The sequence below is a fragment of the Sylvia atricapilla genome, chromosome 17 (genome assembly GCF_009819655.1).
Source record: "Sylvia atricapilla isolate bSylAtr1 chromosome 17, bSylAtr1.pri, whole genome shotgun sequence".
Lineage (NCBI taxonomy): Eukaryota > Metazoa > Chordata > Aves > Passeriformes > Sylviidae > Sylvia > Sylvia atricapilla.
This window is the reverse complement of record NC_089156.1, coordinates 13,733,937-13,758,893: the sequence shown is the minus strand read 5'-3', so window position 1 is coordinate 13,758,893 and position 24,957 is coordinate 13,733,937. Positions and strand designations below refer to the sequence as shown.

The window sequence follows — 24,957 nt, the reverse complement described above, 5'->3', positions numbered from 1 at the left end:
AGGCATTCCCTTTTGTTAAGTGCTCTTGACATCACTTTCACACAAACACATCAAGGGATGGTTAAGCAGCAGCAGCAGGAATAAATTTCACTTTATCCTCACCATAGGTGCCTTTGATTTGAAAACAACACAGACATGTTCTTTAGACAAAAGGATGTTGCTTTTTCTCTTTTTTTCCTTTTATTAATACCTGCTACAGTGACTTAGTGTTTATTATTTATACATTTTCTTCTCCTCACATTTTATCTACTGAACATTTCAATGTTTTATGCCCTTAATGTTCTTGTTTGTGAGATACTGTGAGTGCTCTGGTACTACAAAAATAATTTATTCTGATTGTTATGTCATACTATAGATGTGGAAAGAATATGACTTCCTGATGATTTTTATTTCCCCGTAGCATGAAAAAATCTGAAAAGGTCCAGCAGGTTTCACCAAACACAGCAACAGCAGAATGCTGAAGCCCTTTTCCCAACCCTCTCAGGTAACAGCCGGGCACCAGCTGCTCTCTGAGTGTTTGCAAAGTTCTCCAGCAGCTCAAAGCAAAGTGATCCTCTTTCAAGCCAAGTTACCCATCTGATGGATGGCCCAAATCCAGGAAAGCAAGAAAATCCAATATTAACAATGCTGCTCAAGTTTGGAGATTGCTGGAGCTCAGGGAAAGCTCCACTTGCTATGGAACTTTCCATTTCCACGGAATTGTGAATCTCCAGTGAATGTCCTGTGGGAACGACCAGGAAATGTTTGGTTTGACTGTTGATGACTTTGGATGACAGTTTCCATCATCCTCTGTCATCAGCTCTTGTCAAACCTTTCACTTTGTGATCCCAACCCAAGAGAAAGGGAAGGGAAACAGAATGAAGGGATTTCAGCATGAAAACAAATAGATTCCATAACACCAGAGACCTAAAAGTTTTCTTATCTCCAGAGATAAATCTAAAAACCCCAAGGCCACTCCTGCAAAGAATCTGAGTAGTTGGTGATCAGTTCTGATTTAAATTGCAGTTAGAAAAGACTAAATTTTCAGCAATCAACACTCAATTGTTTTAAAAGTCAATAAAGTGTCAAGCCTGACTTTTAGATTTCATTCCAGGGAGGAAAGAAACAATGATTATTGAATAACATAATTTGGCAGCAAAAGAAAAGTCTATCATAATTAATGTTGATTTCTCACCTTCAGGCCCACAAGCCTCTGGATTACTAATGCAGGAATTCCGATAACTTCCGAAGAAGAGGAAGGTGACTCCTTTCTTTTCAGTGACGTAAATTCCTTTGTTCACCATGCCTTCTACAATATCTACAGCAAAGGCAAAATCCAGATTAACGTTCACATCAGGGAAACCTTCCTGCAGTCAGGATTTATCAGACTCGTGTAGCTCAGATGTTTATCTTGTTCCAGCCATATGGGCTTGTGACTTTTAGTGTTTGTTTTTCTTTTTTAGTGTTTGTTTCTCTTTGTTTCAGTTTGCCAATTTCGGTTCCTTCGGTTTCTTTGTTTCCATTTGTCAGTGATTTGTTGTATTTTTAAAGACTACACAGATACCTCTTTTATTTCACATTTGTAAATATTACACTCATACCCACTCAGCTCTGTGGTTGACTAAGGCTGTTTGACAGAACCCAAACACCAAAAATGACAATATTAAAGTGATCTGAGTTACCTTCGTGCTTCCCAGAGTTTTGAATGCCAGACACTTCCTAGAGGTGTCTCACTGCTAGGCTGAGCTAGTAAAGAAATGCTTTAACCAATTAAAAAGTCACAAAATAGCAGTTCTTTGTTTTATTTTTTGAAAGGGCAAGTCGGTGGGCAAACCCTGCTTTTCACTAGAAACCAGAGAAATTCCCCTGCCGAGGTGCACTCCCAGGATGGGCACTGCTCTCCTTTCCAGACAGGCACTTGGAACGGCCATCGCGTGTCTAACGAGGATCATGAGTGATTTGCCTGTGATTTTCCGTGTTCCCTCCCAAAGAGAAGCGCTGCTGGTTCATCTCCCAGCTAAAGGCCAGGAATCCCCTCAGCACCACCAAAGCTGACACGAGTTTGCTCCAGGATCCCCCTTAGGGTCTGACAGAGGGTGATGGGGAGTTGTTCCCGTTTATCCTGACTGATTTCAGCAATGAAATAGGAACAGCAGGAAATCACAGCCAAAGCCACCATCAGACATTCTGCTTGGTTCAAACGCTGCCCAGAGCAGAGGACACTGGACTGTGACTTTCTGAGCTGACAGAACGTGCCATTGCCTCTCACCACCTTTGTTTGGGACAGCATTTCTGCAAGGACTCTGAAGATTCAGAACCTTGGGTTTAGGACCCTTCTTCATAATTTCTTATGGAACATTACTGGGAAAAGCTGCTCTGAAGGAGCTCCAGCAGTGAGAGGACATTTTTCCTTTTCTGAGTGAATGCAGTGAATGCAAGTTTCAGTGTTCTCTTAGCTCATCCCAGATCCTTATTTAAACATCAGTTTTCAGATATCTTCCCCTCCCTTTGAGGATGAAACCATCGAGTCTTGCCTCCAGCTGACAAAAACAAAATCCAGTTTCTTTTAAAAATGGGAGTGTGTACTGTGCAGTAAATCGAGCATTTCTAAATTCTTCTCAAGGCACCTGAATTATGAATTCATCTCTCCAGGAAAACTGCCATAAGGTAATTTCCTTTGCTATTGGTGTCACTCTCTAAAATGTTCGTATTGAACATATTTTATTATGTGAGAACTATGCAAATGGTCTATAAAGCAGATAAGAGAGGACTGGAAGGAATTAGGGTCATTGGAAGTTCATCATTAATAGAGTTCCCATTTGCCAGCATACTCTTACTGCTAGAGAGTAAAAAACCTGTGGGTTTAGTATTCCAACATGAAATTCTCACTATCTGAGCAGCCCAAGTGACAGTTTCAGCATTTCCATCCTTCTCCTGGGGTCAGGTTTTCTGGCAGTTTGATGTGAGTGAATACACCTAAAGCAAAGTGGGCACGAGGTCGTGTTTCAATTGCACCCACACGGCACAAATGCAGTTACTGCAATGGAGGCACCTGGAGCTGCTCCAGGCTCTGCCTGGGACTTGTCATCTCCTTCCTTTCGTCCCCTACCGTGGGGATGTTAGAAAAGAACAATAAAAGGACAGAGAGAGAGATTTGTTTCTCAAAAAAACTCAAAACCAAAACAAACAATAACAAAACAACAACCCCAACAAAAACTCGAAATAAACCGTCATGTTAACCAAAGTTGTCCTGACTGACATCTCACTTCCAGGCTTTGCAAATCTGCTTGCATTTGTCTTTCTTAACATGTCCCCTAGAAACAGTCATAAACCAGTGAAAAGCAGAGGCATTCTTTTCCATTTTAGCCTTGACAGACAAGAAATAAATTAACCTGTTTATTCTCATATGTTCCTCTGAAATGTCATTTCTGTTTCTCTTAAGCATAGGAGATATTTTTTAGGTTTTGAAGGATCCCTGGGGCCCATCCTCCCATGGTGGGATTCCCATGGGGATGCCTCTCCCAGAGCTGCAGCAATCCAGGTTACATTGCAGGGGTGCTTTTCCAATCATGTATGACAGTGTAATAATAATAATAATAATAATAATAATAGCAATAATAGTAATAGCAATAAACACTTTTGCCACACTATCCCTTGAACCAAAACTCAGAGTTAACTTGGAATCCAATGTTACAACCTGAATCCAACCACCACTCCTGACAAACGCAGAACAAAAAAACGAGCAATTCCTCACCTACAGTTGCAGAGAAGTTAGAGTAGGCAGAGTCATTGGTATTTACAAAGGTAGAGTTATGGGAGGGAAGCACAGTGAAGTTGTGGATTCTTAGAGCTGGGTGGAACAACAAAAGAAAACAAACAAATGAGCAAAACAATGAATGAACACAGTCAGTAATGAAGTGGCCAGTTCATATCTCTCAGCACAGATCTCAGGTTTGGTGAGGAGTGGCCTTTACATTTACCTCACAAACACTCCTGAGGAGCTTCACCTGCTCAGGGACATGTAGGTCACTAAAAGAGCATTTCTTCACAGTTACTGAGAAGATAAAACTAAAAAATCCAGCTGCAGTTGAAGGGCTGTGAGATACATTCCTGTTGGCAGGGAATTAAACACTGTGTGTAATGAGAGTCACGAGAGGGATGCAGGAGCTCTGGCAGCCCAAACCCCACGCCCAGTTCTGGCTCCCCAGGGAGGAGACGTGGACACCCTGGAGCAAGGCCAGGAGAGGCTTGGACAGCCTGGAGAGGGCTCAGGGCTTTGTCAAAATTCAATTTGTGAAAATTCTCAGCTGGAGATGGAAAGATGTGCCAGGCCCTCCTTGTTTGTACCCAGTGGGTACAAATCAAAATACAACAAACTCCATCCAATATAAGAAAACCTGCAGCTTTTCTATGTTTCTATGTCTGACAATAAAATTTTATTCTCTAATTTTTTTTTCTGATTTTGAAAATTTAACAGTATCTTGCACACTGTAATTGTTTGCCCTGGGCAGGCAAATAAAGCCTGATGAAAAGCCCATGAAAGTAGATGGAGAGACATTGATTTGGGATTTAGACCAATTGAGCTCACAGAACAAAAAGACAAATGCTCTTAGGAAAAGAAAAGCACGCACTAAAACCTCCAGATAAAAATGCAGGGAAAACCAGGGGTCAGATGAAAAACCGGAGCATGGCCACTTTCCTTTTATTTGCTGCATTTCAAGCTGATTGTTTCCCTTCAATTGCTTCTAGTGCTGAGATTTCCAAAACATTAATTTGCTGACACACTCTCACCACACGAATGCTTTGAGAGATACAAATCTGGCTCCACACACAATGATTTCAACAAATAAAATGGATTAACATGACAGACAGATTATGATGCTTCAAGGATTTAAGAGGAGAAACATGGGATGAAAATAATTGCATGATATGATGAGTGGAAAAACAAGAAAGACTTTGCAATAAACAGAAGAATTGTGTAATCTGAATGGAACCAAACCCAAGCACACTGTCACCTGGAGTAGATTACAACAATAAAGAACACTTTTCTTGTATATCAAAGTGAAATATCAGGTACATAAAACCTCTGCTGGAGGCAGCTGAAATAATATCTGTGTCTGCAGATATTATTTCAAGCAGCTGAGAGGAATTTGAGCCATCCAGTGCAGCTCTGAAAGGAGAACTCAGCGCTGTCAGAACTGCACTGCAGACAAAGTCCTCTGGCCACTGATATCCCCTGCAAGTAACTGTAAGACAAAATCCACCAAAACATTGCAGCAAAGTCCTGCAGCTGGCTCATTTATAACTTTCTTTAACATCGTGTCATATCAGGAGTTAAAAGAGATTGCTCAGTGAGCCAGTGCCTTTCCTGCAAGGAAAGGATCAGGAACCTCATCTGCTCTGTTTTCTCTCCTCCAAGACACTGAAAATATTTCTGAATTTTGCTGAAATAAAATTAAACAAAATTTGAAAAAACAATGTAACATTGATTGTCCTTTTCCAAGAGCTGTATTATATATATATACATATAACAGATATAATATATATAACATGTATAATAAATGTGTATATATATATATATATATTATATATATAATTTCCCAGCACTTTAAAAAAAACTTTATTGTAACGTGATTGCCAGAATAGTGCTAGATATGCAGCAGTTGACTCTTTTTGAAACCACATGAAGTCCAGGGTCAGAAAATTGCTTTAACACACTTTGAGAGAACTTATGTGGCAACTTTAGTAAGCCAAATTATTATTCTATTGAAGTCAGTGGGAATGCTGCCATCAGCTCCTAATGGAAGCAGAATATTGCCCAGATATATTTCTGGCCAGGCAATTTCATTCCTCTCAGAAATTTTGTGGAAAGATAGGTCAAAGTTTAGGCTTAAAATACTTGAGCACCTCTACAATGAAGGGATTTCGATATTTATGGACCTTTCCCCCACTCAGGAGCAGGGACTGGTATTGCCACTTTGTTCCAGCAGACTTTGTGTGAGGAGCCGTGGGGATGCACAGCCTGGAATGGCAGAGTGCAGCCGAGAGAGCCCAGCTCCTGGGGACCCCCCTGAGGGGCAGAGCTGGGCTGAACTGCTCCTCTGGAAGGGGCAGAGGGGCTGGAGCTGCTCCGCTGCAGCAGCCACACACCCCGGAGAACCCCTGAGGTCCTTGTCCCTCTGTCCCCAGAGTCCTGAGGGCTGGGCACTGAGAGCTTTGCCTCTGCGAATCTCCCCTGATTTCGCCCGGTTGGAAAAGGAATTGAGTTAATATGAACTGAGGCTGCAACACTGCTCTGAAGGAAACACCCCAAAGCAGATAAAAATGAGAGAGGGGTATCCAGCTGAGAGCTCACACTTCTCTTTCTGTAGACACCACATGCACCGTTCAAAAGTGCACGAGGGGCTTGGGCATTTAACACCTTCCAAAATCCAAGGGAAGGAGAAATTTTCCCCACTGGCAGAGCCAGAGACCTCAGACCCTGAGCGTGCCAGAGCATCCTTGTGTGCACCAAAGCAACTAATAACAATGGGATCTCAATGGCTCCTTGGATCATAAACCTTTTCTCTTTATAACCTCAGCAATGCTCAGACAGCCCATAAAACCCCGGAGAACGCTCCATAAAAATCAGCTCACAAACACAACATCATTTGGATATGGGAGCCCTGCAGAAGCATTAACTGGGGAAAAAATCCCGACCTCGGAGCCACAGAAGTGAGCCCCTTTCCCATCTCCTCCCCCTCTGGTCCCAGCCAGGCACAGGGAGCCGTGCTCCTGCCATTGGCAGGGAATGCTCTGTCTACCTCCGTTTGTGTCCCGGAACTCGTGAATCCCATCCACATCCTCCAGTGGCCAGTAATGGGAAGCTGATGCCAGGACTTTGAACCCTTTCAAGAAACACAGGTTAAAAGATTGTTAAATGAAAGACCAATGAGGTACGTAACAAGTCTCCACAAAAAATAACCATAAAAGAGGTCAAAAGGTTAAGTAAACCAAAATATTTTATGTAAATCAAGTGTGGCACACAAGCGAGACCATAAATCAAAGCAGCAGAACAGATTAAAGCCATATCACTGATTACCACTGCAGAAAACCTGCTTTTAAATCCCAGCTGATTTCCATTTTAATTGCACTTAAAATGTGTATCAATCTCTGACTCAATCTCTGCTCGTGTATCTGGCAGCACTCGCTGAAGCAACAGCTGAGGAGTCATTCCAGAGTAATTTCCAGATTTCACTGAGATCTCCAGCACATGCTGGACAGCCCAGAGCACTGAGATGGGAGCACACGAGGGAATGTGCAGCTCTACGGCAAATTTCACAGCTCCTGCCTCCTCCAGGGGTGACTGGAGGCATCCAAGGAGCTGGATTTTCCCGACAGAGCTCCCAGCACATTAAGCAGCAGATGGAAGAGCTCCCAGCTCCCCATCCAGCACCAGCTCTTCCTCCAGAGCCTTCTCCACCACCCCAAAACCAGCCCAAGCCTTGGGGGCTGATGGAAACAGTTTGTTTTCCATCGTTAAGTTCTCCTTAGCCACAGGTGGAGAAGGTGACAGAGGCAAACACCTGCAGGTCTCCACTGGCATTTCTGCCTGCACAGTCTGATTGTCAGAGCCTGAACAAATTCTGGGAGATGGAGTCACAGAAACGTAACCAGCAGCAGGCTGCCCAAAACAACCACATCTCCTGTTAAGATAACAATTCTATTTTAAGGGTAGGGCATTAATAGTGTAGAAAAGCATGAATTGTAATTTCTTACTATCTTGCTAGCTGCAAGAAACCCTTTGTTTTCAAAACAATTAATTTAATCAGATGTGATGAAATAAATTTAGCGTGCCCTACAGCTAAGAAAGTTTGGGTGGGTTGGTACAAATAAACCAACGTTTTTCTATGGATGCACCACCATGGAACATCATCCCTCTAGTCTGAGGTGCTCTTCTTTGGGGGGGAGAGGTGGGGACACACCGAGGACAACAGGGACTAGGGGAGAAGGATTCCCCTCACACCATCTCTTCTTCTCTGCCCCACAACCAGTTTTCATTCCCCAGCAATCTGCCAAGAGCCTGAGGTGTGAAGCTGACAGAGTTTGTTAAAGCCCACTTCAGCTGCCAGACACCAGCAAATCTCCCCACAGCTCACGTGCAAAGTCACCCAAATCCCAGCAGCGTCCTCTGGCCCCTGCAGTTCATCCCACACCTTTCCTCCCTTCTGGGGCCAGAACAGTCGTTGCCTCTTTGATCCTTGCTCTGCCATTTGACTGTCCTGGACACACAGAGGGTTTCTGTGCCATGGGCATGACGCTGCAAAAGCTTTGTTCAAGTGCCCAGTGCCCACCCTGGAGAGCACCTGGATGACCTCCATGCTCATGGTACAGCTGGAGGGGTCACACAGATGGGGTCCTAAGATTTATTTTTTTTATTTTGGGTGCCAAGTTGATAAAATTGCTAAACTCCTCAACAAGCAGTTGCAGATCTGAGGAGACAGAACTCCAATTCTGCGCCTTCTGAGGACAAGAGAATCGCTCAGACTTTCTTCCAAAGTCAATGATACCAGAGATATCTAACAAATGATTCATAATTGGAGTCATTAATTCAGGATCTATTCTTAGCCCACCTAACTAAATGTTTGCCGTTGTCATAGAGGTTTTCCCTCCAGGAGGGAGCAGAGCACAACCAGATAAGGTGGGGATGTCTCCTGGGAATGTCTGGGGTTCTGTGGCTCCCCATCTCCTCGGGGGGCAGAGAAGGGCACAGCAGCCAGGACAGGGACACGGCCAGCCTCGGGGACAGGGACACGGCCAGCCTGGGGCACAGGGACACGGCCAGCCTGGGACAGGGACACGGCCAGCCTGGGGGGACAGGGACACGGCCAGCCTCGGGGACAGGGACACGGCCAGCCTGGGGGGACAGGGACACGGCCAGCCTGGGGGACAGGGCCACGGACACGGCCAGCCTCGGGGACAGGGACACGGCCAGCCTCGGGGACCCACAACAACCACACACACAAACCCACGATCTGAGTGTTCCAGACAACCCAGACCCAGCCCAGACCTCTGGCAGCACACAAGCGCTGCCCTGAACACAAAACCCTTTCCAGGGGCCAGGACTGGCTCAGAGCAGCCCCCGGGTTTGTTCGGCTCAAAGGCAGGGACATCCCCGAGGATGGCCCAGCACAAACCCTGGGGAGCTCCACCCGTGGCAGGAGAGATTCCCCGTGTGCTCCATCACCCAGGACCCGCGTTTTGGGAAATGGATCGTGCTGCTGCTTTGGAGCAAAGGTGCAGCAGAGGCAATGAGCCAGGCTGAAGCCTCTCCTTTAGCAGTGGCCTTTCCCCTGTGTCTTACTCCAGAACAATTCCGCGTGGTTCAAACAACAGAAAGCACACAGCAGCACACGGACGGGCAGAGCAGAAAGCTGTGCTCGGACACCACCGTGAGGCCCGAGCTTAAACTATTTATACACAGCAATTCTGCAGTTACACACACCCTTATGAGCTCCGAGGGTTTTTACATTGGAAACAGATGAGAGACCCTTAATCTGCTCTGTAGTGAGTGAAACCCCCGGGAGGAGGGAGAGGACCCGAGGGGATGCCGGAGCAGTGTGAAGGGTACAATCCAACTGAAATCACTGAACCCAACTGCTGGACATCGGGGGGATATAAAAGAGTCCGTGAGCAGATCTGATTCAGAAACTTGCACTCAAGGAAAGTGTACAGAGGACTTTACATCTCCAGTACAAGCCATTTTTCTCCGCACGTGTTTCTGCTCAGAACATTCAGCAGCAGGGTACTGAGCTCACAGCGACCGGGACAGTCTGAAACTTTGGACTGTTACATCTTTAATGCAGAGCTGAACGCCAAACACGGGCTCAGTTTCTTTGGGGCTACTAAGGAAATTAAAAATAAAAAGCTGCAAAAATAAAAAGCACAAATAAATCTTTATGTACACTGTCATAAAGTGTGAATGGAGCGTTCCTTACCTGGGTGTTTGGGCAGCTGGGAGTAGTTTCCATACACCTGTACATAAAACATCAGAGACACGGTGAGGTAAAACTTGCCAAGAGGAATCCAAGCACATCTCAGTACTGACCAGATTCAAAACATTACCTGATATTTGTGCTGAAACAAAATCAGCAGAGAATAATGGCAACAAAGCAGAGGTAACAAGCTCTTCATGGTCTAGTTAAGGTTAAAAGTAATGCTGAAATAAAATTCCCGCAAGATTTCAATCATAAGTTTTCCTTTGCGACTTCTGGTACTAAAAAGGACATTTTCCGTTCAAAAAGGTTCAGGTTTTTCAGGTTAAAAAAGTCCTTCAGTGATGGCAAACCATCCTCCCAGAGCCTCCAAGTAGTCTTTCCTTGCTTCAGCCTTCGGTGTCTTTATTTAACTGGGAATAAATTGCCGGACGGACAGTGACAGGAACGCGCTCCAAGCCCGGAGTGGTGCTGGAATCGAGCCCTTCTATTCCCATCTGTGCCCAGGAGAAGAAAAGCTCCTGTCCGCAACTTTCCCCGCGATCGCTCTGCCGGAGCTCCGGAGGCGGCCGGGGCCGGGCCCCGGGGAAGGGATGGGATGGGATGGGATGGGAAAGGAAAGGACGGCCCTCGGAAAGGGGCTGGAGCGGCTCGGTGGAGCCCGGAGGAGCCGGGAGGAGTCCAGAGGAGTCCCGAGGAGCCGCCAAGGGCCCCGGCCGCCGCGCTCAGCTCCACCTCCAGCCCGGAGCCGGGGGTCTGTTTGGGGGCGTTTGTGTGGGTTTGTTTGGGGGTGTCTCTGTTTGGCGGCGTCTCTTTGTGAGTGTGTGTGTATGTGTGTGTTAGTTTGGGGGTGTTTGGGTGTCTCTTTGTCTGAGGTGCTTACCCACAGCTCAAACACCTGCGAACAACAAAGGGAGCTCCCGGGAAAGGCGCCGTCCGTCTGCTAAAGCAGCCCAGGTGTTTCTGTGCGAGGCGGGCTCTAAAAGCGCCGATTGAATTCAGCCGCGTTCGCTGCCCCGATCCCGGCAGGGAAACTGAGGCCCAGCATCTCGCCGGGCCCCTCACGGGTGCACACACACAGGGACGAACTTCTGCATCGCTGCTTCACTTGGTTTAACAAAAGTGATCACATGGAACCGTTTTTGTAAGAGTCTCCCAGTTACACTCCATGACACAAATATTAATCAGCATTTTACACGTTAAAGAAAAACAGCGGCTACAACTAGCTGATATTCTTCATTTGATCTGCTCTTCTGTGGTAAAATCTTGTTTTCAGCTGTCTCCTTGTTCTTTATTTTCACCCAAAGAGGCTGAAGGAGTAATATTTCAAAGAGAGTTTGAGAAGCTTTCCATCCCTGTTTATTTCTTCCCCTCATCTCCCTATCAGCCCCTTCTTTATCCTCACACGAGCCAACTGAAGGTGATGTAGACAATATCAGAGATGACAAATCAGAACCATAACACGCTAATCCTCAACCAAAAATTCAGTATTGAAATAAAATGTGAGTTTTGTTTGTAATCCTGATCTAGGACCTATCAAAGAAGAATTTTGAACATTTTGAATTTCAGTTCCTACACAAATGTAGAGATAACCAGCCTGGCTCTTGCTCGTTTCCCTCCAGCTTTTTTAAAACTTCCTTCCTCATCACTGTTGGCCACAACCTTCTCCATGTCCTGGAGGGAAGAGAAAGAATTCTGTGTAAACCCTACAAAATGTAAAAAGAGAGAGGAATTCGAAATATTTGCCAAGAGGGGCCTGTCAAGGGAGAGAATATGCTTACCAAAACAATTGTGAGAATCCAGGCAAACAAGTTCAGGGCCAGAAATTTCTGTGGAAACAGCAAATTGCGAGCAGGCACTGGAATTTGCAGAGACGAATTCTGAATTTATTCCTGTGAGGCTCTGGAAACACGACCTGAAAAATGCCACACTGGCCCCAGTACAGCCCAGAGGGGTGCACAGAGGAGTGCAGGGCTGGGGACAACCCTGGGGACAGTACTGGGACAGCACAGGTGACAGTGACCCAGCACAGGTGACAGTGGCCCAGCACAGGTGACAGTGACTCAGCACAGGTGACAGTGGCCCGGCACAGGTGACAGTGGCTCAGCACAGGTGAGGGTGACCCGGCACAGGTGACAGTGGCCTGGCACAGGTGACAGTGGCCCAGCACAGGTGACAGTGGCCTGGCACAGGTGAGGGTGACCCTGCACAGGTGACAGTGACCCAGCACAGGTGACAGTGACCCAGCACAGGTGACAGTGGCCCAGCAGGTGACAAGCAGGGCAGAGCCCCACTCACCTACGGCTCGTTCAGGGTGGGAAGGACGGAGACACCAAAGCAGCCAAGGCTGCAGGTGACATTTATCGGGACAGGACAAAGAACCCGGGCCAGGAGCCTTTGCAGGTGACAGCTGACCCCAGCAGAGGGACAATGAGGAGAGAACGTGTGACCCTGGGCAGGACAAACCAGGTGTGACGCTCTTTTCTTCCCTTGTTTGCCCTGGAATCACCGATTTGCCACGGGAGAGCTGGTGCCTAACCGGGACTGAAATATTCCAGCAAACATCTTAGCGAGGAGTATTTTAATAATCAATAGATTCTGCAAAACTCCTTTCCCATCACCATCTCTACTAACACACCAATAAATATTCCGGATTAAAATGCCTCCGTGGCCAAAGTGATTCCAGGAACAGGAATTGTTAGGAAGTGATTACAGCTGGTACATCAACGCTCATCCACTCGTGTTTTACTGTCAGCTCCCCTGGTGATGGAGAGCCCCGCTAAGCGCTTGTGGAAGGGATTTTCTTTAATTCACTCACAAATCACCCCACAGCTGAGTAAACTCAGCCGTCTGTCCTTTGCTCCGGGTACTGCTCAGACGGACATTGGTGCAATTTGGTCAGATTTGCACTTTGAAAAATCGTTTCCCAGCTGCATCACCTCCAAAGAGACTGAAGAATGTTTCCTTCTCCCTTCCCTCGATGTATTACAATCACATCACAGTAATGAGCGACACTAATTGGCCAATTACGGGAGATCCACTTGAGCTACAACAACGCGGGAGCCCCCGGCTCCGGGGGAAAGCAGAAAAACTCAAACAACACCTAAAGCCAGAAGACCTTTGCTTTCAAAAAGGGGCAAAAATCGATTATTTACAATGTCATCGTATTAATCTGAGTTGATGCAGTGCATGGGCATGGGCCAGAAAAGGCTGAGTTGTGCTTCTCCTGGAGGTTTCCAGCACACGAGGTGTGTTCTCCTGAGCGGAGGGCTGAAAAAGCCCCGAGAGGCAGCGGGAATTTGGGTTCTTCAGGTCTCACTTGCACAACCTCTGAAATACCGGATAAACACCCTCTGAACACCCACAGCAGCCTCACAAACAGCCTAAATACCCTCTGAATGCCCACAACACCCTCCAAAATACACACAACAGCCTCCAAAAATACCCTGAATACCCTCTGAACACCCACAATCCCCTCTGAAACACCCTAAATACCCTCTGAACACCCACAATCTCCTCTGAAACACCCTAAATACCCTCTCAATACCCACAACAGCCTCCAAAATACACACAACAGCCTCCAAAAATACCCTAAATACCCTCTGGACACCCACAGTCCCCTCTGAAACACCCCAAATACCCTCTGAGACCCCTCCAGAATTCCCCACCAGAGGGCACAGAAGGGTGCGGCTCCACTCCCCAGGAGGAACCAGGTAATTAAGGATGTTCGGAACAAGTAATTAAGGAGGCTTTGGTCCCACTCCCGGCCCAGGAGAACATCCCGTGGAACCTTTCACTGGGAAGGACAAAGGGAAAGGCTCAGCCTGGGAAGAGAGAAAACAAACACAGAGCCTGGAGCTAATCCAGCGAGGCCAACGCTATCATGGAAAAATATTTTTCTAATTAAGGAAATGAGAAGTTGCTGGTTGATGCCAGAAAACAAAATACAAGGTTTTGGCAATAAAATTTAGGCCTAATCAAATGAAAATACTTTTATTGTGCAACATATGTAATATTAAGCTGATTTAATACATTTATATATAGATATTCTTTATGAAAACATTCAGACACTGATGATTCAAAGAGCAATTAGGCAGGTAGATAAAACCATACAATAAATTATACATTTAAAGTTTCCATAAATGAGGTCCCAGCTCCTAACTGATGGTTATTGGATTAGGTTTTTTTATTGTCTATTTTCTTTTTCTGCATCTTGGCAATGCCCTGAATTCCATGCAGTGGAGGAAACATCAGATTTTTGCAAAGTAGTTTAGGATTTTGTGCCAGTCCCAAAGATTTAATTTATCAAATCTTTGATTATCTGAGCCTTAATGTCAAGCTGACGTAAAATTGGATAATTGTACAAATAAAATGTTTTACAAATCCTTTTAAAATGTGATTAAACCAAATCCTTTTTGCCAGAAGCCACTGTCTGTAACTGGGTATGTTTTGGGATCATTCAGGTAGTCAGATCTCCTTAATTACACAAATATTAAAATAATATTTAGAATATTACCGGATAATGATGAATAATCCCTAAACCATGATAAACGTTCCCCCTGGGATTTGTGCCAGCTTTTCTCTCAGCGTTTCACAGATTTGCCTCTTGCTCCTCGGGGTAAAAACAGCTCCATGGAGGTTTCCTGGGAGTGCCTTGGGAGAAGGTCACCAGCACAAGAGGAGAAGGCAGCAGGCACCGAAATGTTCCTGGGCAGGAACATCTGGGGTTCTCACAGACATTCACCCCAGAACTCCTCCTCCTGTGGGCACTGACTCCTCAGCAGGAACATCTGGGGTTCTCACAGACATTTACCCCAGAACTCCTCCTGTGGGCACTGACTCCTCAGCAGGAACATCTGGGGTTCTCACAGACATTAACCCCAGAACTCCTCCTCCTGTGGGCACGGAGGGTTTTTGGGGTTTCCTGTTTCAGCTCGAAGTGACAAAAGCAGAGGCTGGGGACAGGACCCAGAGCTGGCTGAGGACTTGGCAGAAGCTCCCAAATCTACACTCTGACTAAAACCTGAGGAGTCACCAAATCTGAAATGCAGCTCATTAGCTAATGGAAAGGCCTGAAAACTGAATTGCAGAGCACGTCAGATAATTTGAGGTGCTGTCCTGGCTCTGGGGCCAGCACAAAACCCAAACCCGGCAGAGATTCTCCTGCTTGGCCTCCCTCAGCCCCTGTGATTCCTTTGGTGTGATCCTCACTCTGCTGCAGTGCTTTATAATCTGAATAATCACATCTGTCGGCTGGAACAGTCATCCCAAAGATCCCCAAATCACAAGACACACCCTGGAATCATGGAACTGCTAAAAACATAGTGGCAAAACAATAAATGAAATTTAAAAAATAATCACATTTGTATCTGCCACTGTTCTTAATGTACACTGCAGGAAAGTAAACTGGAATAAAATCAACCATTCAAAATGTGATTTTGACTATGAAAATGGATAGGATATGGAGATCAAAGAAATCCTTCTTTCTTTTTCTGGAGGATTTGTCAATCTCTCAGTGATTTCAAAAGGCTCCTTAAAGAAATGTCATTTTCAGATGTCATTGCAGCTAAAGACGATGGACGCAACCTGATTCATTCCCCTTTTAATTAGTTAGAAGCGCTGATTTTTGAAGAGATGAAGTGTTTCCCTTTTGGGCTCTAAGACTTTCTAAGCATATGCAAAGTCAGCTGGATGAGGAGCAGGAGGTGGGATCACCAAGGAGAACCCAGCACATCACTCCGTGGAGTTAAATACGGGATCAAGAGCTCTGCACTCGGGGCAGCACCTGTGCAAATGGCATTACAAAACTCAGCGGGTCGGATTTGCCTCAGCCAGGGACGTGTGCCGTGTATTTAGGAGCAGGATTTTTCGCTCGGAGAGAATAAAACCATTAATCCTGTGCTGGTGGTGAACCACAATGAGCCACTCTCCGCTCCACAGCCGCAATTAAAACGGAGATAAACCTGGGAAGAGTGATGGACCGAAGCAGCCAGCGCTGTGCCCTCCAGAGTGGACGATCTGCTGAATTACGTGCTGGGCTCTGCGGAGGCTCGGGTGCAGGGTCAGGGGCTGCACCCCCAAAACTGGCAAAACTCAGCGGGAAGGATCCCAAAGTGCCCCAGGAAAACGCCTGTCCCGGGCTGAAAGCCTTTCAAACTGCACACGGAATATCCCACGGGCCTAAATCCCATTTCTCTCTCAGCTCTTACTCTGGTCTCCGTTTTTAGCAGAGCAAAGCACCAGAGCCGCTCCTCCGGCGCCTTCAGGGCTGGGCTCTGTCAGGAGCATCTTCCTGCGCTATTTACACCTCCTGAGGGCAGAACAGGACCTGTAACACCCCGGACAACAACCCTTCAGCTCTCGGTTCACTTTGCTGCTCACAGCGCAACTTTACTACAGGATCAGCCCATGAACAACACGACGGTGCTCTGCTGGGTTTGGCTATTGCACGTTCCTCGCCACATTTCTGTTCTGTAACATCATCCGATCAGCATTTAATGGATGATTTTTTTCCGCAGGTGAAGCCGTACTTCAGTTCAGTGTCAGTTATCAAAGTGCTGGCTGTTTTCATGTAATAAACTCTGATTGTAACGGTTCTTCAACATAAATTTGATGAATTGTGGGAAGGATGATCCTGGTGCCTGGGCTTTGCTGTGCCAACAGTAATGGGATGGAGAACTCTGCCTGCAGAGCTCGGTCTGGGCGCGTTTCACACTTCTGGCGGATTTCACCTGTGAAAATGTAAAACCCGATGGGAAACCGATGGGGAATCGATGGGAAACCGATGGGAAACCGATGGGAAAATTGATGGGAAATCGATGGGAAACCGATGGGAAACCGATGGGAAAATTGATGGGAAATCGATGGGCAATAGATGGGAGATCGATGGGAGATCGATTGGAATCCGTTTCCGGAGGGGACGGCGCCGCGCGGGCAGCGGCCGCCACCGTGTGGCCAAAACGGGAACTGCAGCGGGGTCCGGAGCCGCTCGGAACCGGCCCGGAACGACCCGGGATCGCCCCAAAACCGCCCCAAAACCGCCCCAAAACCACCCCGCCCGCTCAGGCAATCCCGTCTGCTGCAGCAGGAGCTCGTTCCGGCCCCGAACAGGCTACAGTCACCCCCAAACCGCCCCAAAGTCACCCCGTCTGCTCGGAGCACCCCGCCTGCTGAGCAGAACCTCATTCCAACCCGGAATCACCCCAAATCACCCCAAATGGCCCCAGACCCACCCCAAAATCCCCCATCTGCTGAGAGCATCCCACCTGCTCCATCAGGAAAAGGGAATTCCGCAGTCAGCCCCGATCGCCAAGGCAAAGTTATTTTAAAGCTCCATCAGAACTGTTCACTCCTTGAGCTAAGGACTGCTCCCAGCTGGTTTCAGCCTGGCAAAAGCCGCAGGTGATGGACCCCAGACAGTTCTTTCACACGTCAGCTTGGCAGAATTATTCATTTACTGTAGTCTGAAATAAGTTTTATACCTAAACCTCAATTTAGGTATTCAAATAAAACAAAACATGCGGCACAAGTGAAAAACTGACTGTAACAGCAACATGGCAAACACATTTCTGCAGGGAAGAGACAAATTCCGATGTGTTTTAACTTGTAGGTACAGGAGACACAGCAGGCACAAAGATTCCCAGTGCTGCAGACAAGTGCTACCCAGTGTTTCTAGAGAGAAAAAAAGATTGTTGAAGTCTTGAGGTCCAAGGGCAGCCGCAGCGCTCCTGAGGCTTTAACTCTCCTTGTGCCAAGGCCCAGCAAGCAGCACGTCTCCTCTGCCAGGTTCCTGCCCGTGCTTTGGCTGCTCTGCACACACATTCTGCAGCTGCCTTGGGGACATGAGGGCCTGGACACAGCTCCGGCTTTGTCCTGAACAGGAGCAGGACTGGCCCAGCCCCTGGGGCTGCTGCTGAGTGCCCAGGGAGCAGGGTCTGCTCCTCACTGCCTGCACAGCCTGAGCCCAGAGCCCAGAGCCCGGGACCTGCCCTGCTGTGGGGGACACAGAACCGAGGCAGGGACCCGAGCCCAGAACCTGCCCAGGTGTGGGGGACACAGAACCGAGGCAGGGACCTGAGCCCAGAGCTGTGGGGAACCTGCCCAAGTGTGGGGGACACACAACCCCGGCAGGGACTAGGCAGGCACAGAACCCTCGGGCACCGGGGCCAGGGGAGGGTTTGTCTCCACTCAGCTCCGGCACTCCTCTGTTTCCTGCAGTCAGCGTCTTCAAGTTCTGGTCTAAGTCTCTTGACTTAACAGGTTGGGTTTTTTTTTCCTCTGAAGAAAGCTACTGAAAACTTCCTCAGAATGGTTATAGATAAGCAACTTGAACTGAGCACTCTGCATTTAAAGCCACCTACATTATTTACAATCAAATAGTAACAAGGACTAAGTGTAACAAATGCTTTTACTCCACTCCCCAAACACGGCAAACTGAGGAGATGCCCTGACAGCAGGAGTGTTCCTATTTATCTCAGAGCTGGACTGCTTTGGACTTGGGGGATGGACAGAAGATCACAGAGCAAAGCTCCCAACAGTCAGAGCTGCCCCCAAACAGTTTCTCCCCCTCTGGAGCTGCTCTGCAGGAGTCACGGCCAGGGCAGGGCCCGTGGCAGGCAGGTGAGGGCTCAAGGTGACACCAGTGACACGCTGTGGAGCCACACAGACCCACTCCAGGGCTGCTGCCTTCTCAGTGTGGCCACACTGCAGAGCTACACGAGTTTTCCGTTCCGTGTTTTTGAGCAGCTGTTTCCAGAAGTGAGAGCTTGAAGACACAAAGGCCACCACAGCAGCCCCAGCAAAGCAGCAGCAGCCAAGGCAGCAGGATTAACCAGGACCTGCACAGGCAATTAGTGACACGACAGGCAAAAGCCTACCACAGAAGTTAGAGCAGGATTATGCAGCAAGGAGAGCCAATGAAACCTTAAGTGGGAGTTTGTCCCTTTACAACATTCCCCATTTTCATCCAGGAGCTTCAAGTCCTAAAGACACAACTCAACTGAGTAGCCAAAAACCAAAAAAAACCAACCCCCCCAAGAATTCCCAAACTGAACTAAACTAAAAACTACTCCTTTACAGCAATATTGCACAATCATCATAATCCAATGTTTGTTACCAGGCAGAGAAGTTCAGTATTGAAACAATTTACATACACAAACATGCAAGTTAAAAGGAATAAATGAAATGCTCCACTTTATTAAGAAACCAAAAATACAAAACTGAAGAGTTCAAGACTTCATGTACTCAAACACTACAGAAAAATAAAATCCTAAACTTAAGTTTTGCTTCCTAGCAGTACTAATATTGACCAAGATTCATCTCTACAAGGTAGTGTTAAAAGTTGACATTTTCCACCATTTGTGCTGTAATAAGCCAGTTTCAAATTAAGAACTTGGTGCAGTTACAGTAAAGTCTAGATGTTTAGAGCACTGTGGCTTCAGTTAATACACCACTGGGTAGGCAAGAGCATTTCAGCTCAAACCAGGGTTGTTTTCTGGTCAGTGAATTTGAAGAGGCTCAGAATTGTTTAAGCAGCTCTAGCTCTACTGCTGTTCCATGCAAAGACACAGCTGAAGTCAGCTCACAGCCCTGGCTGCCATTGGCTTCTGGCTGCTGAAAGCACACAGCTGAGGGGACCCGTGGGACAGGGAGCAGTGAGGGGCAGAACTGCAGCCTGTGCTCTGCACCCAACGCTCCCTGCAGCACTGGGCACTGCCAGCTCAGCCTCACAGGCCTCACTTCTGGGCACCAACAAAACAGCAAAGGTTAACTGTTAGCTCAGAATTAGCAAGAGGAGCAGAACATGAGAAGCAGGAAGGAAAACAGAATGAGAAATGCAGTAGTAGACAATCAAGTATTACCCTCAAATGAAGAACAGAAGACACTTTGAACAGTTTTCCTAACAATGCATGGAAGTTCACTTGCTTGGAGATACTTGAAATACAACTTTATTACCTAAACAAAAGAATGGGAATGACAGAAACAAGATTTTCCACTTAACACTCTGATGTGACTGCAGCAGTCTTATATTTGAAACTCAAAAGGGGAAATAATTGCAGTCCAAAAAACAGCTAAATATGCAGGTCCAAAATATGAAGGTTTTTTGTTTTGGTTTTTTTTTTTTTTTCATTTTGTTTTGTTTGTTTTTTTTTTTTTAAACTGCCACATTCACTCCGAAGCCCATTCATCTCTTTCAGCATCCCAAAGATTAAGCACATGTTCTGTTCAGCTAGATAATAAAGTGGCAAACACGCTGCACCACTGACATCACAGGACAGTTGCCTATAAAACTAGACTTCTGACGCTGGGCTCCAGCTTCATCCCTCACAGGTCATCATCCTCATCTGGCAGTGCAGTGGTCTGAGCGATCTGCAACAAAGAAGTGACACCTCAGAACTGTCCCCCAGCTCCGTGTGCCCTGCTGTGACACCAGGCAATCTTTCCCCCCGTGGCACTGACCTGTAAGTCCTGCTCATACTGTGCTGCCAGTGCTGGGTCCATGACAACTTCAGGAGGTGCGAGGGCAGGCATGGCAACAAACTCCAAGTTGGGGTCTCCAATGAGCTTCCTAGCGAGCCACAGGAAAGGCTTCTCAAAGTTGTAGTTACTCTTAGCTGAAATGTCGTAATACTGAAAGAAGTACACATCAGACATTATTTAAAAGACCCTCTAATGTTTGGGGCATATCAAGATTAACATACAATCAACTCTTTTACCTTCCTTTTCTTTTTTGACTGCATGGCTTTTGTTTGCATATTCACAAGCAGTTAGGATTTAAGTGCCTAGAAACAGTTTCAGGCAGAATCTGTTAACTGCAAGGTTATCAAACCTCCCCGAGGACAGAACTTTGAGGAGGCAACTGTGTGTGTATCCTTCTCCTGTGATTTACTGCAGTCCCAACCCTGCCGTGGGACGAGGCTCTGAGCAGGCAAAGCCAGAGGCATACAAGCCCTTTCAGCAGTTAGCACAGCTCCTGCTGCAGGCCAGTGATGATGACCCTGAACATCAGCACTTCCCCTGCCCTGAGTTCTGGTTTGAAGAGCCAACAGACCTGAGGCTGCCTGTAATGACAGAGGCACCAAAACCCAGCTGCACCCTGCACACCCAACCCTTCCTCCTGGCTTACCTGGAGATTCTTCTTCCTATGGAACACAATGGATTTTGCCTTGACTTTTCTGTCCTTAATATCCACTTTGTTGCCACACAACACTATAGGGATGTTTTCACATACTCGTACCAGGTCTCTATGCCAGTTAGGTACATTCTTGTAGGTAACTCTCGATGTTACATCAAACATGATGATGGCACACTGAGCTGCAAGAGAAGAAGTCAGCTTACACCAGGAGTAACTTGCACCTGGCTTGCACCACAGGATAGAGAAAGCCAGAGATCTTCCACATGAGGAGTCAGCATCTGCATTAGCTTTCCCCCCTCAGCATCACAGCTCTGCCAGCTCCTGTTCTGTTCACAAGGTCACTGTGAGTCCCATGGCTGTGTCACCTCACCTGTGCTGCCCTGGACCACACCAGCTGCTTTTATCAATTCACCTGTATCGCTGAGGAACACGGGGTTGCACCATTTGAGAATATACAGAAGCCAGCTTGGATTTGCCCAAATATCTGGCAGACTCAGTTAAGACCTATTTAACTCGCCTCAGACACGCAAATGGGGCTTCAAGGTAGGCTCAGAGCCTGTGGGCTACAACTCAGGATGCCCCTGCCCAGAGCACTTCCTCAAGGAACTCAAAAACACTTTATAAAAATAAGGTATAATAAAGAGATGCAGGTAAGTGAAGTAGCACAGGACAAGCAGAAGTAAGGGATATTGTCTGCACTTTTTCAGAAAGAGACTGTGGCATGGAGGTGTTCAGCTTCCTCAGTGTTGAAAACCTAGTTTCTGTGTTCCAAGCCCTTGCCTGAGCATAGCCAGACAGACAAAAGTCTGCACTTACTGAAGCACACATCTTCCCCTATTAACCACCAAATGTCACCTGTAGTTCGTGTCTTTAAAGGTGCACCACTGCCAGTAACAGCAAAGCCCACAATAACACCCTGAAACAGAACTGATCATGTTCCCCCATCAGCACACAGTGTCTGGCAAAGGACATTTTCCTCTCTACACAAGGAGTTTGAAGACTTCTATGCCAGCTCATCACTGCAGCCACACTGGCAGCTTCCAGCATGGCCAACACGAGCAGAATGAAGGACTGAGCTCCAGGAGATCTTACCTTGGATGTAGTAGCCATCACGCAGGCCACCAAACTTCTCCTGGCCCGCTGTGTCCCATACATTAAATTTAATTGGGCCTCTGTTAGTATGGAACACCAGAGGATGGACCTCAACACCAAGAGTTGCTGGAAATAACAAAGAGCAGCACATTTAGAACTCATGGATTGTACTTCCATTTGTAAGATATTGGAGCTCAAATGTTTCCTCAGACATACCTACATACTTCTTTTCAAATTCACCAGTCAAGTGACGTTTTACAAATGTTGTTTTACCAGTGCCACCATCTCCAACCAGGACAAGCTGAGGACAAATAAAGGAGAAGAGTCAGAGCAATGCATTTGGAGACACTTACCAGTCATGTAGCACAAATACCTTTTATTCCTACAAGGTGCTGTAAAAAAATGGACAGAACTCCCCACGAAGCAGCTCCCTGTGCTGGGAACCAACTTGTTAAGCCCATCCATCAGACTGTAACTCTGGCAGTCTGATCCAGCCCTTGTAGGTAAAATCTGCACTGCACTGATGAATATGGTTCTACTAAACCACTACAAGCGACTGAATGAAGAATGTTTAGGGCTTTCAACCTGAACAGGACCAGATTTGGAGAGGAAATGATCAAGGCATCCACTGGAGAAACCTATTGCTATCTCACAATTAAAGAACCCACCAAAACCAAAAACCCACCAACATTTGCACCATGAACTGGAATATGCTAGCCAAGCACTCCAGGAAACACAAGTAACAACCTTCAAGAAGCAGTCTTCAAGACTTCTGGCTGTTAAGATAACAAAAAACACCACCAACCCACCAGCCACATGAAACACCAGAAAATTTTCTTCTGAAACATTTGAACAATTAGCACGTAACAGAAAGCAGGCTATTCTAATTCACTCTGAACATCTCTTAGAGGGCACTTGAGTTCTTAAATTTAAAAATCACTCTGCAGGTAAAGATCCATTAAAATTTATTAGACTAAGCTGCAAATAGAACAGATTGACAGAGTTTAACAGACTCTTTCTGTGTAACTCGTATGCAACACTACAATAAATGGCCCCATTTATTGGGGCCAGCACTTCGAAACCAAACCCACCATCCACGTCGGCACTCCGGAGTCGCTCGCGCTGCTTTTCCAGGGAAAGGGAAAAAAGACAAACCAAACCCCAAACGCAAGGCGCGGACCCCGCCTTACCTTAAACTGCACTTGTGGCTCTCCCTGGGCGGCCATGCTGCGTCTGCGGGGGAAATGGCAGCGTGTGAGCGCGGCCCGCGCGGGGAGCGGCGCCGCCGGAAGGGGCCGTTTCCAGCTCCGCCGGGGCCTCCCGCCCGCGTGTGGCGGCAGCGCGCGTGCTCATGGCGGCGGCGCCCGGCCCCGGCCCCCCGCGCCCGCCGGGCCCCGCCGCGCCCAGCCCGGCCCGCGGCCTCCCGAGGGCGGCTCCGGCCGCGGCTCCCCTCCCGACCCGCGCGGAACCGGCGTGCGGCCCGCTCCACGGGCGCTGCGGCCCGATGGGGAGAGGCGGCGGCGGGCGCTGCCGAGCGGGGCCCGCCCCGGCCGGGCCTGCCCGCGCACCGGGCCCCGCCATCGGCCACCATGACTGAGCAGCGCCGCCGCCCGCCCCGGCCCGGGCCGCGGGAGCCCCGCTCGCCGCCCCGCGCGGCCCGCCCGCCCTTTCCTCGCCGACCGAGCCGCGCACGGCCCCGGCCCCTCCGCCGCCCCGCTCCCGGGGCCGAAAGCCCGCCACGCGCCTCGGCTCCCGCAGCCGCAACGCTCCCTCAGGCGCAGCCTCCCCGCCGCCCGGCCCAGCCCACGCCAGCCGCGAGCGAACGGCGACCGCCGCCCCCGCCGGCGGCGCTTTGCAGAGCGGCCACGCGCGGCCCGGTGGCGGCGGGGCCGCGGGGAGCGGGCCCCGGGCCGGTACCTCAGCCGAGGCGGGTCCCGCTGCTCGCTCCGTGCCGGGCGCAGGGAAAATGGCGGAAGCGCCGTTCAAATACCCGGACGGCGACGGCGCGCGGCCGCGGGCGGGGGCGGGGCCTCCAGTCACGTGGTGCGCAGCGCGCGGGAGGCGGCGGGAGGCGGGGCCGGGAAGGGAGCGAGGCGGGCACCGGGCACCGGGAATGGCACCGGGCACCGGGAATGGGACTGGGCACCGGGAATGGGACTGGGCACCGGGTATGGCACTGGGTACCGGGAATGGCACCGGGTATGGCACCGGGTATGGCACCGGGCACCGGGAATGGCACCGGGTATGGGACCGGGCACCGGGAATGGCACCGGGCACCGGGAATGGCACCGGGCACCGGGAATGGGACTGGGCACCGGGTATGGCACTGGGTACCGGGAATGGCACCGGGTATGGCACCGGGTATGGCACCGGGCACCGGGTATGGGACTGGGTATGGCACCGGGTATGGCACCGGGCACCGGGGTATGGCACCAGGCACAGGGCACCGGGTATAGCACCGGGCATGGCACAGGACACCGGGCGCCAGGTATGGCACCGGGCACCGGCTATGGCACTGGGTATGGCACCGGGCACCGGGAATGGCACCGGGCACCGGCTATGGCACCGGGCACCGGGGTATGGCACCAGGCACAGGGCACCGGCTATGGCACCGGGCACCGGGGTATGGCACCAGGCACAGGGCACCGGCTATGGCACCAGGCACCAGGTATGGCACCAGGTATGGCACCGGGCGCCGGGTATGGCACTGGGTATGGCACCGGGCACTGCGTATGGCAGCAGGTATGACACCGTGAGGTCAGCCGGTCAGAACGTCCC

General features: G+C 48.7%; 1 protein-coding gene across 1 annotated transcript; it reads right to left on the bottom strand.

Annotated features, from left to right (window-relative positions):
- Positions 1–19,884: 19,884 nt before the first annotated feature.
- Positions 19,885–24,212, bottom strand: RAN (RAN, member RAS oncogene family). The gene is made up of 7 exons (XM_066331777.1): positions 24,097–24,212; positions 23,370–23,412; positions 22,396–22,480; positions 22,180–22,305; positions 21,079–21,266; positions 20,412–20,582; positions 19,885–20,321 (listed from the first exon to the last, which is right to left on the bottom strand). Exons 2-7 carry the CDS (start codon positions 23,403–23,405, stop codon positions 20,277–20,279), a joined length of 651 nt encoding a protein of 216 aa, XP_066187874.1. The 5' UTR covers positions 23,406–23,412; positions 24,097–24,212; the 3' UTR covers positions 19,885–20,276.
- Positions 24,213–24,957: the final 745 nt, after the last annotated feature.

Excerpts from the sequence above, each read along its gene's own strand:
- RAN (XM_066331777.1), bottom strand. The coding sequence starts at position 23,405 with ATGGCCGCCCAGGGAGAGCCACAAGTGCAGTTTAAG. Across the intron at positions 22,481-23,369 it reads AGCCACAAGTGCAGTTTAAG|CTTGTCCTGGTTGGAGATGG; the intron begins GTAAGGCGGGGT and ends ATTTGTCCTCAG. Across the intron at positions 20,322-20,411 it reads AGTATGAGCAGGACTTACAG|ATCGCTCAGACCACTGCACT; the intron begins GTCAGTGCCACG and ends TCTTTGTTGCAG.